Source organism: Rhipicephalus microplus, chromosome X (genome assembly GCF_043290135.1).
Source record: "Rhipicephalus microplus isolate Deutch F79 chromosome X, USDA_Rmic, whole genome shotgun sequence".
Classification (NCBI taxonomy): domain Eukaryota; kingdom Metazoa; phylum Arthropoda; class Arachnida; order Ixodida; family Ixodidae; genus Rhipicephalus; species Rhipicephalus microplus.
This window is the reverse complement of record NC_134710.1, coordinates 257,194,798-257,208,881: the sequence shown is the minus strand read 5'-3', so window position 1 is coordinate 257,208,881 and position 14,084 is coordinate 257,194,798. Positions and strand designations below refer to the sequence as shown.

The 14,084-nt window shown below is 40.4% G+C and overlaps 1 protein-coding gene and 1 non-coding gene across 8 annotated transcripts in view; one reads left to right on the top strand and one right to left on the bottom strand.

Annotated features, from left to right (window-relative positions):
• LOC119161585 (ecotropic viral integration site 5 ortholog) overlaps nucleotides 1–14,084 on the top strand; it is a 284,075-nt gene that overhangs the window by 214,049 nt on the left and 55,942 nt on the right. For all 7 annotated transcript variants that reach the window (XR_012887289.1, XM_075878991.1, XM_075878990.1 and 4 more), the window contains 3 exons: nucleotides 2,051–2,258; nucleotides 5,713–6,012; nucleotides 9,495–9,620. Coding sequence is in view for 6 of the 7 variants with exons in the window: in XM_075878991.1 (XP_075735106.1) it covers nucleotides 2,051–2,258; nucleotides 5,713–6,012; nucleotides 9,495–9,620 (634 nt within the window). In the remaining variant the exon portion in view is untranslated. The remainder of the gene's footprint in view (nucleotides 1–2,050; nucleotides 2,259–5,712; nucleotides 6,013–9,494; nucleotides 9,621–14,084) is intronic.
• On the bottom strand, nucleotides 7,798–7,870 carry TRNAT-UGU (transfer RNA threonine (anticodon UGU)). The gene has a single exon. It is a non-coding gene; the product is annotated as a tRNA-Thr (tRNA).

Genomic DNA, 14,084 nt, shown 5'->3' with positions numbered 1-14,084 from the left:
AACCGCACAAGCTTACTACAGCATAAACTTGGTCCCACAAGTGTGTGGAGCAAGAGAAGCAGGCTTAAGGGCAAGAAAGTTACCATGTGTGCACTTTTTCACCAGAATTCTTGGATGACACATGCTAATCAAGTTGAATTTGTGGCTGTACAGGAAACGAGATCGTGACATTTGACAGTACTGTGCAGTGTCATGCTTATGTTACATTTTGGGATTTCAAAATAAAAAAATATCGTGACCTAAGTTTTTAATTGTGTCAAGTGTAAGTGGTTACTTCTGAATGTGAATTTATCTATTGACATATTCTTGTGTTTTCACAGATGAAATTATTTTTGATGAGCATTGCTGATAATAGGCTATGAAAAATGCTTTTTGGCGATATTGTGGGCCAGCAACAGCATTGTTATTTGCAGCACTACTGATAGTAATATCAGTAATAATACTACTGATAGTACTATTGCTTGCACTATCTGCATTATCAATAGCTTCTTTACAAGATCGATAGTTAAAAAAAACTATTGATACTATCGACAGTCAATTTGCCAAGATTTTTGCATTCCAAGTTTTACATCTCTTCTGGTTTGATTGGGACTAAATTGTAGAGTAGATCCTCCTGTGTTTTCAGTGAGAGGCTCACAGTATGAAGGGCTAATTTTTAGCTTTCAGCCAAATAAACAATCAGCGTATAACTATTCCCTCTGTTTTTTTGTTTGTTTGTTTTTGTAAAATGCTGTTGCCTTCTTCCATGTCTGAAGCAGGGCTTGGCTTGACTTCCTTTTCAAACAGGTGATTTAAAGGTGCTGCAATTAAATATTTGTGTGGCCTTTTCAAGAAATTGGTGCTTTTTACTGTGGTTACATAGTAGCCTATATACCACGGTGGCACGGGCAGAGGCACATTATTTTATGTTTTTTTATCACTGCCTCACCATAATTTTTTTTGTGGTTACATAGTCGGTGCCAATTAAAAAGTTGAACTAACAATTATGGTTTACTCTTGTTTGTGCAACTAAGAATGTTTCTCTAATAAAAAATGACTACGCGCTATATATTATTTTCTTGGGCTGATAATCGCTTGTTTTGCCAATTTTTTGTGTCATAATATGAAATGATCATGCTCATGAAATGTTCAATGTGTTGGCCCAAGTGTTTTCATGCATGCAAGTTCATTGTAGGCACTGTTTGTTTATTTGATACGGATACAAAAGTCCATGATCAGTCCAAGATGGCAGCACTTGAGCATGGCTACAAAGTGGTGTATACTACCTGTGCTATGAGAACCAGTCCCTCTAAAGCAGCCTGAAACACAGTGCTTTCGTCGAGACGAGAGAATGCAATTGCAGCATGCGACAAATCTTTGCAAGTCCACTCGCACTGGACAGATTTTTAAAATTTTTGCGGCAATGAGTTCATGAGGCTACAAGCTCTTCCAGTGAATTCATTATATGGTTACTTTAAGAGTGTTTCAGGGCTCGTTTAATAGCAGCATACTATTATTTGTGTCCAGATATGTTAACCAAGCTTGGTGAAAATGAATAATTTGTGGACAGCTTGTACCTACAGCTAGTAAATGTGGCAGGCGCTACAAGCTGCAAATCCAAGCTACTGACAATGTACTGCAGAATGGCATCCACCCTTTTTCTAATTGTGTCGCTTCTTTAGCATGGAAAATTATCGTCTGATATAACACAGCAGCTGCCTTTTTTGTGTGTACAGCACATTTGGTTCTAATGTCGAGGTGTTAAGTTGATTAATAATATCTAAAATTGTGTCTGATTTTCAGGATTTATAATAACAACCTATATTGTGACATCTTGCTACTTTTTTGCCCTCAGATTGGTAGTTCAGAAGTTGATTATGAAGATCTTTGTCACTCAATCATCTGAATGTTACTTTAGAAACAGCAAAGCATTTTCACCTCAGTGTAGAGTTTGTCTGTGAAAACAACAGGTGTGTGATTGTCATGGCATTTTTATTAAAAATCAGTGTTGTCTAAAAAACACCCCATACATTGTAACTGGCTGTGTCATTTCACATCGGCTTTTGTGCAGGCTCTTGGAATCAGACTCTAAGTCCTTGAATTCACTGACTTCAACGCACTCCAGAAAGTCCTCGGACACCAGCCAGGTGTCGGTGGCATCAGGTGCAAGCCAGCAGAGTGCTGCTCTGGATGATGACTCAGAAGATGCCTGGGTCCTATGGGGAAGAATGGTAAATGAGTGGGACACCTACATCAAGAAGAAGAATGCATATGTCAAGGTCTGTCTAACCTATTAATTTTTCTCTCTGAGTACAACTAGATCACTGGGATGTCTTTGTCTTATGAAGCTACACTGTACTATTTCGTGTCACTCTTAATTAAAGCTCACAGAACAAAGGCAAGAAGCGAAAACAACTGTGGACTTTGTAAACTTTCAACATATCTTTTTTCTAAGCATAGCATATGAAAGTACAGGTGTAATTTCTTTATTATTTAAGGAAAACTGGAACAGTCCAACTTGAGAAGTCCAGTGCCAAAAAAGCATTATTGCCTTTCTGCATTTTGTGTTCTCGAAGATGCATAAACAAAGAACCACAGAAATGGATGTACATTTTGTTAGCACTACGCTGTTTCGACCAATGTTACTAGAATAGCTTCAGTTGTAAAACTCGGCGGAGCTCCACGGAACCGCCGCTTGTCCGTGCGCCTCGTGGCGCTGCAGTCGCATCGAGCTTCACCTCTCCCCTGCCGCCAGCCGCGTCGACGGGCAGCAGGGGAGAGTTAAGGTCTTTGAAGGTCACTGAGTTAAGGGTTTTTGTGCCTGGCGCTCTTAAGCATCCATCTGCAGCTTTAACGTGCATGTTGTCAGGCATCGAGTGCGTCATGGAGCGGCACACTAAGTCAAACCAGGTTTTCGGCGACCTGTTCTGGAGAATTCTAGAAGAGTTGTCAGAAAATACGCTTAGTCGTGTTGGGTGCCCCTTGGACTTTCAGGAGCTCAGTGCACGCATTATTAAATTTTACCTTGCAACACGCATGCACTTCTACTCCAGATTTCTGGAGCAGCATCGAAGTTCCAGTGCTCAAGTAAAGGCAGCGAGAAAGCGGGCAAAGCTGCTGTAGGCTTCCACCCTGGGGGCACTTTTCTTTGCCAGAAATTATATTGTACATAGCTTGTGTGAAGGAAATTTCATTGTTTGTCTGTTTTTGCTTAGGTGTTATAGCTATGTCCACATTATATATATATGTATATATATATGTATATATATATATATTTGTGAAATTCTGGGATTGTACCCTGTAGTATTTGTCACTTGTGCATTGCTTCCTCTCTCTCTCCTCTTTTTTTTTATTTATTTTTTCCCTTGGCAGTAAGTGTTCCTGCTCCGCTGCAGCCTGCCATCTATTTTAGGGCCAGTCAAGTTGCGTACCCACAACCTTTTCCCCTGAATATCTCCCATAGAATAGCGCTTGTTTTTTTTTTTTTTTTTTTTGAAATAAGGTCATTTCATTTCAAAACGTGAGTTGTTGACTCTTAACGGTAGGGCTGTTCGTTTTCTGAATCGTAAAGCTAGTTGACAATTGACCCAAGTAAGATTAAATCGAAGGTGTTTTCACTAGCTAGTTGACAACTGACGCCAATCACATTATGTCGAATTGTAACATACAGAGAACAAAAAACTCGCGAACCTTTCCATTCACGTAAAGGTGTATGACCACGAAAGCTTTTTAACACACGACATGGGATTGATACGGAGTATAGGAGAAAGGTAAGAACAATATTTCGTCGTGATCGTGGATGGCGATAATTTCTAATATAGAAATGCGTGTGCACACGCGCACACACTTTTATTTCAACAACTTTGAAAATAGTGGTTACTAACTGTAATCACCTCAAAGTACACATACAAGGGTCAGAAGGTTTAAAATCCATGTCGCATTGTAATATTGACGGTGGTGCATATCCTGTTGATTAGCCGTATACGCTCGGGTTCTAAATCACGCTTTTAACGGCGTGCGGCTTTGGTGGTGACCGCGTGTTATTAGCAAACACATCGGACGTTCTTTTTCCAACGCATCACGCGCTTTAGAGACAGTGGGAGCCCTCGTCCCCGGACAGTAAAGTACATGGAACCGTAGCCATATAATCTCCGCTTTAAAAATCGGGACGGAGATGTTTTCCCATTACTTCTCAGGAGTGAATTAGCCACCATTTGATAGTGGCGGAAACAGGCGAACGGCCGCACATCTTTCACAGGCACGCGATACCAGCCTGTAAAGAATGAAGTGTGAATTGGCCAGAGTGTAAACACTTTTCGGGCGCCTCTTGCACTTTCACAAACTTTATGCGGGCATCATCGAATTGCCTTTAAAAGTACCCGTGTATCTAACTGCTACATTCCTGAAACAGCGGCGGAGACCCAGTTTTGAAGTGAAATACGCGAGGAAATATACCAAGCCGCTGTGGGTAAATACAGGTTTCGCCTGGTATCACAAATTCTTTAACGCAGAACGCCAGAAGACGTGAAAATACACGTGAAACAGCCACAAACACTCCGTCCGCGAGAGATTTAGGTCGCAGCCGGCTGCGGCGGAGCGTCTGCTGCGGAGCAAGATGGAGCGGTGCCGCCATCTGGCGGCGGGCAGAGGAGTGCAGACACCGGCAGCAGTGGCGCCGGCGGAGAGTTTTACAACTGAAGCTATTCTAGTAACGTTGGTTTCGACTGTGCAAGCATTTCCGTTCATAAAATACCACAGTCACTGCAATCCAAAAAAGTATAAAGTTAAGGGTGAGATGGAAGCAAGGCACATTAATGATGAAACCAGAATTATTATCAAGGCAGTGGCTACTGCAAAGTATGGTGCTGTTAGCAATTATTCCACCACACTGTTGCAAGCCCCGTCGCGGTGGTCTAGTGGCGAAGGTACTCAACTGCTCACTCGCAGGTTGTGAGATCGAATCCCGGCTGCGGCGGCTGCGATTTCAATGCATGTGAAAATGCTGTAGGCCCGTGTGTTCAGATTTGGGTGCACGTTAAAGAACCACAGGTGGTCGAAATTTCCAGAGCCCTCTACTACAGCGTCTCTCATAATCATAAAGTGGTTTTGGGAGGTTAAGCCCCACATATCAATAAATTAAATTAACCACTTTGTTGCGAAACGACTCATCATATTTGGCTGTTTGAAAACTGGGGGATTCACCTAAGTTTTTTTTACTTGTACTTGTTATCAGGTTGAGTAGGTTTCCTTTTTTTTTTTTTGCGATGAGAAAATGGTATGTGTATGTATCTATTTGTTACTATTGAAAAATGAAAAAGAAACATTCAGAAGATTACTTTTTTTTACTTTCATCTCCTCGCACGTTGAATGGAGAGTGTGCTGTAAATATTAGTAACTTGTATCACCAGCTAGTGTTGACTGAAACCATCCTGGACTGAACATGTCTTTGTTATTTGTCGTGGGCCCAGAAAAAAAAAATTAAATCAGCTTGCACAACATAGTGTATATTGTAAATTATGGGGAAAAGCCTTTGTTTTTCTGTACACATAAAACAAATTATGATGGGTAGTCAACTCTTCATGGTGTAATTCTTATGATAAAGCTGTTAAGAAAGAAGCTACTTACCTTTGCATTCTCCTTTCATTCTTGTTTTTTGTCTTTGCATGTCTTTTATCTGCATGAACTGTACATGCCATTTGCCCCACCCCCCCACCCCCAATTTGATGTGCGCAGGAACACGTTCGCAAGGGTATCCCACAACATTTCCGAGCCATTGCATGGCAGCTGTTGTGCAGTGCACCTACATGTGCAGCCCGTGAGCAGTACGCAGAGTACCTAAAGGCAAGCTCACCCTGTGAGAAGGTGATCCGCCGCGACATTGCACGCACCTATCCTGAGCACGAGTTTTTTCGTGACAAAGATGGTCCTGGACAAGAGGGCCTTTTCAACGTCATGAAGGCTTACTCACTGCATGATCGAGAAGTAGGCTACTGCCAAGGGAGTGCCTTCATCGTTGGCCTATTGCTTCTACAGGTTTGTTTATCATGTTCCCCCCACCGTGGTGGTCTAGTGGCTAAGGTGCTCAGCAGCTGACCCGCAGGCATAGGTCGGCAAACTCACTCGGACTCACTCAGACTCAGATCGAGTCGTGATTCTTAGTCTGAATGAGTCTGGGTAAGTAATATTTTCGCGAGGCTGAGTTCGAGTGAGTCTGGTTGAAGAAAATTTTCGTGAGTGTGAGTCCGAGTGATTTTGGCTCAGGAAAATTTTGGCGAGTCTGATTCTAAATGAGTCGAAAGCGCAAAATATATTTCTTGAGTGGGTATGAGCGAGTTCCACTTTCTTTTGCCTACCTAAGGTCTTTTCTAGTCATGTTCAGCATTACTATCAGCCTTACTTGGATTTAAGCTTATACTCGCGTCTTCTCACATCTATTCCAAGGCAGTTTCGTTCATACACCCTTTCAATATAATTGGAGGCGTGAAATATGTAAGTGGTGTCTTGACCTCTTCTCGCTAACTGTTCCAGGGAAGTTCTTGATTATTATGTCTTATACTGCCATCTCTTCCAAGAACAATTACCTTGCTGGTTTGGAGGCACTCAGAACTCGCTTTCGAAGATGCTATAGTATGTCAAACGGCAGCAACAAAAGGAGCACCGATTACGTGAGATATTGGTGTTAAAGAGCATTAATACCATGGTCTAAGCTAATTCTAAGATGATGGACCTATGAATCGACTCACTCGAACTCACTCAGATCAATCTGTGAGTCTGAGTCTGAGTGAGTCTGGGTGAGTAATGTTTGTGAGTAATGTTTTTGTGAGTTTGTTCGAGTGAGTCTGCTTGAAGAAAATTTTCGTGAGTTTGAGTCCGAGTGAGTCCAGCTCGGGAAAATTTTCGTGAGTCTGAGTCCGAGTGAGTCCTAAGTGCAAAATATATTTCATGAGGGAGTCTGAGTGAGCTCCACAAGTTTTGCCGACCTATGCCCACAGGTCGCGGGATCGAATCTCTGCTGCGGCGGCTGCATTTTCGATGGAGGCGAAAATGCTGTAGGCCTGTGTGCTCAGATTCGGGTGCACATTAAAGAACCCCAGGTGGTCCAAATTTTTGAAGCCCTCCACTACCGCGTCTCTCATAATCACATGATTGTTTTGGGACGTTAAACCTCACTTTTCAACCTATCGATCTGTTATCATGTTCTTTTTTAGAACTTTAACCACGTTGCATCATTATGATAAAGTTAATGTAATATCTGAATTTAATGTGCTTGGTTTTGGGCTATTTTCTTCTATTGTAGCGTGCTTTGCTTTAGGATAGTTCCAAATTTCTTGAGCTGCTTAGTTTTTTTTCTAGTTGCATTCTTCATTTATTGTAATGTGCAGTATTTTTTGGAAGGTGTATCTATTCTATAAGTATATATATATACATATTCGTTATATACACGTTATTCAAAGGTCACAGGTGCGGTTCCTGCCCAGGGAAACTTATCTTTTCACCCACTTTTCCTTCTTCACATTAACATTATTGCAATTCGGTCTAATAACATCCCCTATACTTTCCTTGGCATTGTTGTTCGTTAGATCTCATTAATAATGTGTCAAACATAGAAAAATAAGCCCTTACATATACACTTCTTTGCCTATATATATATATATATAGGTAAGGGAAATAAGTGTATACCTAAGGGCTCGTTTTTCCATGTTTTGACACAATAATAATGAGATCTAACAGACAGTAATGCCAAGGAATGGTCAGGGGAAGTTATTAGAACCAATGGAATGTAAATAAGAAGAAAGAAAAGTGGGTCATAAAATAACCAGCCGTGAGCAGGAATCGAACCTACGACCTTCGAATAACACGTTCGATGCTTTAACCACTGAGCTATCACAGCGGCCTTCCCTCCATCCACTTTTTTTGGGTTTATATGTGAATTTGGAAGTAGGAGTGTCAGTCAACGCCATCTATAAGCCAAGCGACGAGTGTAAAATACTCTTTTATGCGCATGTGTGGTGTCGCGTATGTGTGTGTGTGTGTGTGTATATATATATATATATATATATATATATATATATATATATATATATATATATATATCCATTTAGCAAGTACATAGGATGTGTGTGTGTGAAATTGCACTCATAGTTGGAAATATTATGCAATTGTAAGTTTAGTTTAACATACTTTTAGTAGTGTGAATAATTTTACACGTCTTTGCATGCTTGTTAGTATCCACTGTGCTTTAAATGTGCATCTCTTTAAAAAAAATCTTTGTTGAAAACTTAATTACCATATTAAAACTGGAAAGGATAGACTTCCTTCATTTTGCCTAGCAAGTTTAAGAAGCATATTTGTAGCAGTGCAGCCTTGACAGAAAGTTGAGGCCTTCAATGCTTATGCATACAAAGCCATCACTTTATTTTAAAAGGGTCTTGACACTGTGACCCAACAATTGGTGGTTTTCAGCAGCGGATAATGTAGAGGGTCTATTGGACCTATACATACATAAAAAATGGCTAGTAAGAAAATATTTCAATGCAAAACAAGCTCTAGAAGTCGCCGGGTAAAAACCCCTTTCAATGCCAGCGATCATCATTTTGCCGTGCATGGAGCAGACCCATTATCTTTTACCGAGGTTTCAGTCCCTGAAAATTGTTCACTTTGAATGCCAAGCTCAAGAAAGCTTAAATAGCTCAATTTCACTCCCAACTGAGCATGGAACAAAATTGTTTACCGTAAAACAGACAGCCGCACAGCCAGCAGTTTGCTGCACCATGGCTTGCAAATCTGCCAATGTTGTTGTTCAAGCTGCTCACACATTTACGTAAATACAGTCAGACCCCTTTGTCTGAGACACCAGTGTGCCCACAGTAGAATACAATAATAAAATGTATGCAAAGTACCCTGCTATTAAGAGACTTTTTTATATAAAAGACAAGAACTGCTGCCCGAAGCGTGCCTGTATTCGATTATAAATAAAGTATTCGATTATAAATGTATTCGATTATAAATGAAGTGTTTGACCAAATGTGCTGAAATTTCGCCAGCTTGTTTGTGAACACGCAAGGATTAACCTGTATAACACTGATTATGAAAGAAAATAGAGTGTCATGTACACCCTAAGAAAATTATAAAATAATAATAGAAATCAAAAAGAAGGAATGGGCTTGGGCAGGGCATGTAGTAAGCCAAGATAACCACTGGGCACTGAGACTTGGATTCCGAAAGACAACAAGCGTGCAAGCAAGATGCAGAAAGTTAGGTGAGCAGGCATGACGTGGTTACAGGAAGCACAGGACTGGCTAAAAAGGAGAAACATTGTAGGCGCCTTTGTCCTGCAGGGAACATTGTCAGGCTAATTATTATGATTATGATGATGTAATACTGATATGCATGGAGTGTTTTTTTCTATTATAGATATTAGACTTTGAAATAGGATTTCATATCTGAAGGGCTACAGCAAGATTTATCTCAGGCAGGTCGATTAATTGAATTATTTCTTTGAAATCATTGGGCAGATGCCTGAAGAAGAGACATTCACAGTGCTGGTGCGAATGATGCAAGACTATCGTCTACGGGAAATATACAAGCCCAGCATGGCTGAACTGGGACTCTGTATGTACCAGCTGGAGTGCCTTGTACAGGTACATAAGTTTTTATTACCATCTTTCCCTTTCTCTTGCTAAGCATTTCACCATTTTTGTAGGTGCACCCATGAGCTAAAAGTATACGGACCATTGCTGCCCATATACCTTTGACGTCTGCAACGTCTAGGGGCAAGTCGTGTGCTGTAGAGATCACTTCTCTTACAAATTGAATCAAAGCAATGCTCTCAACAGCAAACGGCTCGCGACTACATGGCGTAGACAGCGATTTCGGCTTGCACTTCTGTGGTTCATATACTTTTGCTCACAGGTGTGCATGTGCTTTCATTTTTTCTCATCTAAAAGGTGCTTACGTGCATAAGCACGTTAGGTAGTGTATGCCCTTTCTCCATCACATGCTCAAGCACGTCTCCTCCTGAAATTATCATCTCCACAGCCAGGATTTATGCTGGTTTTTATATTTATGGCTTTTGGGTCTCTGCGTGTACAATTTCCTGCCTTTGTCTGCATTTTCTTGAAGAGCAGGTACAACTCATCAATGCTGCATTCGTACATGTGCAGAATGCAGCCAGTGTTGCAATTTAGTTGCAGTTGCTCAAGCTCATCATAACGAATGTTTATATTTAGGAGATGTGACATTTCCATGCATCAAAAAAATAATAAAAAACAAGAAGACATATGTGCAAGGGCATTTTACTATAGACATTTATTAATGCAGTTGCTGGCCTGACTACTGGTCCTCACTAGAGTCGCAGCCGTATTTACGACTTGGATTCCCAGGCCCCCACTATTTTCTTCTTTTTTTGGCCCGCGAAAACCTCATCACTTGTTGTCACATGTAAAAACTTGGTCATGTAACAGAAGCCATTCAGAAACTCTAGCTATCTCCTTTTTTTTAAATAAAGAGAATAACAGCCTTTTTGAATGCTGCTGTGAATGATCACTGAACCTGGAGCACTCATGACGGTAAAACTTGACAATTATGCACAATAGTATGTAGCAAGTAGCCATTGAAAGAAACATCACAAAGATTTGAAAAAAAAAAAAGAAAATTGAGGGACCCTAAAGCTTCGCCTTTAGGAGTTGAACGCGATAGCGACATCCTGTTTCTAGAGCGTAGTTCAAACACTTGGTGCATGAAACTTCTTCGAATTTGCTATGCACCCTCTACATGGCTTTAAGAGAATAGGCGCAGTAGCGTGTGTGCCTTTTGTATAGGGGTACCGGCTTTAACCACAGAGCCATTATGATAATCGCATATTTTGACACCCGTTGGCAATGGACGCTTGTACCACGCATTTCTGCAATATTTCATGTTGCATTGTGAAGCATGTATACAGGATGTGTGTGTTTGTGAAAGCTACTTTCACTGCATCTCCAAGCAGAGGAACTTTTTTTCACTATTTTTACAAGCAGAGGCATGGCTCTGCAGTAGAATGCCCGCTTACTACGCAAATGCCCGCTTACTACGCAGACGACACCAGTTCAATCCCCACTTCGACCCAAACAACCCTGGTTCGGTCCCTACTCTGCTTTAGGATTTTTCATCATTTATTTATTTTATTTGCATGTTTCTTGATTTTTCGGGCATGCATAAGAGGATTTTTCACTCACAACGAACGACGCCGACATTGACGCTGTACTTTCTGCGAAGCGAGCTCTTTAACGCTATTGCGTTACAAAAGGTTCTTCTCTCAAGTATTGGTACCCCCGAGCAAATCGCCACATTTTGCCATCGGGAGTGCCACTGTTGGTCAGAACACGGGTTCTTCCATCAATGCTTGACACTTATGCATGTGCTTTGATATTCAATATTTGACACTTGTGGCATCTATTTGGCACTATTTTTAAATCCATCTAAGTTTAAAATAAAATTGTGCTTTTTGTACTTGCCTAATAGTTTTGCACACCCAGCTAGCTCATGCAAGGCTCAGATTGTGCTTCCTACTACAAATGACGGCATAAAATTTTTAATCCTGTATGTGCAACTGTTTTTCAGGTGAGAAAAAAAAACATTTAGTTATTCAGGAAAAGATATTTCTGCAAAGCACTGTTGAGTATGAACATTAGTTCAAATGTAGATGTGTAGAAAGAGCGAAAATTTCAAATCAAATTGAATATAAATATTATGAAGGGAAAACAGTCGATCTTCTTTCATTAAACCAAATTTAATGAATCACTTGTGTGCCACCCTCTATATCCCTGCAGTATTGTGTCCACTGAGGGATAGTGGTGGTATACTACTTCACTGGGCATTGTTTTAAAGAGATGCAGGCATGGTGAGGCTGACTAAGTAGTTGCCACAGATTTATACGTAAGACGATTTTATACCTAACCAAGATCATACATAAAGGCCTACCATTTTTAGTGACTAGAAATTATTGAGTGGAAACTATGTGCACATATTAAGAATTGTTGCCTCAGCATAAAAACAACAAATATCTTGGAGAAAGATTATTCAAATCAATTCTCATGTCTATTCTAATCCTACTCTCTTAGGACTCCAGTTAATATTATGTCTTCTACATTCTAGAGAAACAAGTATTTGACAAGTTTCAGTGGTGAATTCTCAAATCAAATATGAAATAGCATACAGTGTTACATTTACAGTGGAAATTTCAAATATTCCCGCACGCTGCTGGAAGTTTATGCCTTCATAACTAAAGGGCAAAGAAGTTCATATACTTGATGTCTCTATCCTTTCTACATGAAATATTATAAGGTTGAACAAGTTTATATTAGATAAAAATAAATATGATGCATGTTATCATATTTAGCATGAACTACACTAGCGAGTAGTTTGCCTAGCATGCATACATTGTATTTGATGCTGAGCATAACAGAACTTTGCAAATCTGTACTTGGTGGAAAAACTTGAGTGTGGCTCAAGATTTCCAGAAAATTTATGGCTTGCAGTATGAAAAGGATTTAGCTTGTCACATTCTCTGAGTTGTAAAATTACACCACAAAGGTAGTGGTAAAAATAAAATGAGAAATATTTTCGGTATGCAATATTTGTTAGCCCTCTTTAAAGAGGTGGTATAGTTGTGAAGCATACTTCAGTTAAAAATATCAAGTAATGTCCTATATGCTCTCCTTACCTTAATTGTCTATTGCATTCCTTATGTTGTGTCTAACAGAGGAAAAGAGCCCCTCAAAAATTACCCGTCTTTTGTAGTCAAAAGGGTGCTTTAAGAAATGGCATTACTGCATATTCATATAAGAGCATATCAGTGCTGCTTGCTGAACTGTTCTTCGTTATGTTCGGAAATGGGCAAGGTCTCAGATTTATACAACAAAAGCAGCTGTAAGTTTCTGCTTTGTGTTTAAAAAGGACGTCTGCTCAGCATTTGCCACAAAGACTGAGTGGCCAGTGCTTTCTTCTGCTCCTCATTAGGTTGCCAGTTCAGCTGTTAGCTGTGTAGGTCTGTAACCCTGTACTATTGTTTTATCAAGGCTGCTGCCTGCAGTACGATCGATCTGGCATGATTACCATAACAAGTGAAAAAAAAATTTATAGGTGCCACAGCCATCGTAATATTGGCATCCAATGAAAGCCGAACAGCGGCAAGCATTCACAATCGTTTAGTGCGCGCCTTCTCGTCAACACCATTGACAAGCGCGCACATTCAGTTCGACAGCACAGCACATATGTGCGCCTGCCCATGGTGATGACTGGACAGCTTGTACTATACCATTGCGAATGCTTGCTGGTGCTCACATTTCATTTGATGCCTATAGTGCAGTTACCTAATAGATAAGCGAGGCATCTGTTGGTGGTGTGGTTGTTATTAGTGATCTGCTGTTACATGTTGAGTCATGTTGGTACAGCGAGTGTTGACACAGCACCTGTTTCTGTCATCCTTTTGCCTATCATTTTTGTCTGTGTGTTCTTCAATGACACTAATTATGAATCCATTGAATGAGTAAGTACATTTGTGTCTTTAAAGTATGGTTTTATGCATCATGCTAAAATAGTACTATATTAATGAGGACCTCATTTTCTCACATTCAATGCTGTGTTGAGTAGCCAAATCCCTGAATGGTGTTGTCTATTGTTTCATGTCCTTTGTTGGCATCTGTTACATTGCATCCATTGACTACTTTCTGGGGCAGCACAGCCGAGGGCAAAAAGCGGAAGTGCGAGTTTCGGAATGCTCCAGCACACAGTCTGCCTATGTAAGCTTTTATCGGCTATGTAGCAAAGAAAAAAACATAGCATTCATTTCTATCTTTTTTTTACGTTCAATACTTTTTACATCACAGGTAAGAAAGCTTGCCGAGTAGAAATATAGTTTTCGCTGTGTCCATATCTAACTTTCCTGCTTCTGTAAACAAGCATGGGGTGACTGGGCTACAGGGAGTGTGATGGTGAGTGAAAGTGACTTCATGAGCTGATTTCACATGGAGAAAGGGGCACATAGGGAGTTACCAGTGCATTGCAAAATATTTTGTTGTCTTCATTCAATAACAAGGAAAGGAGTTGTGTGCAAGCGATACCAC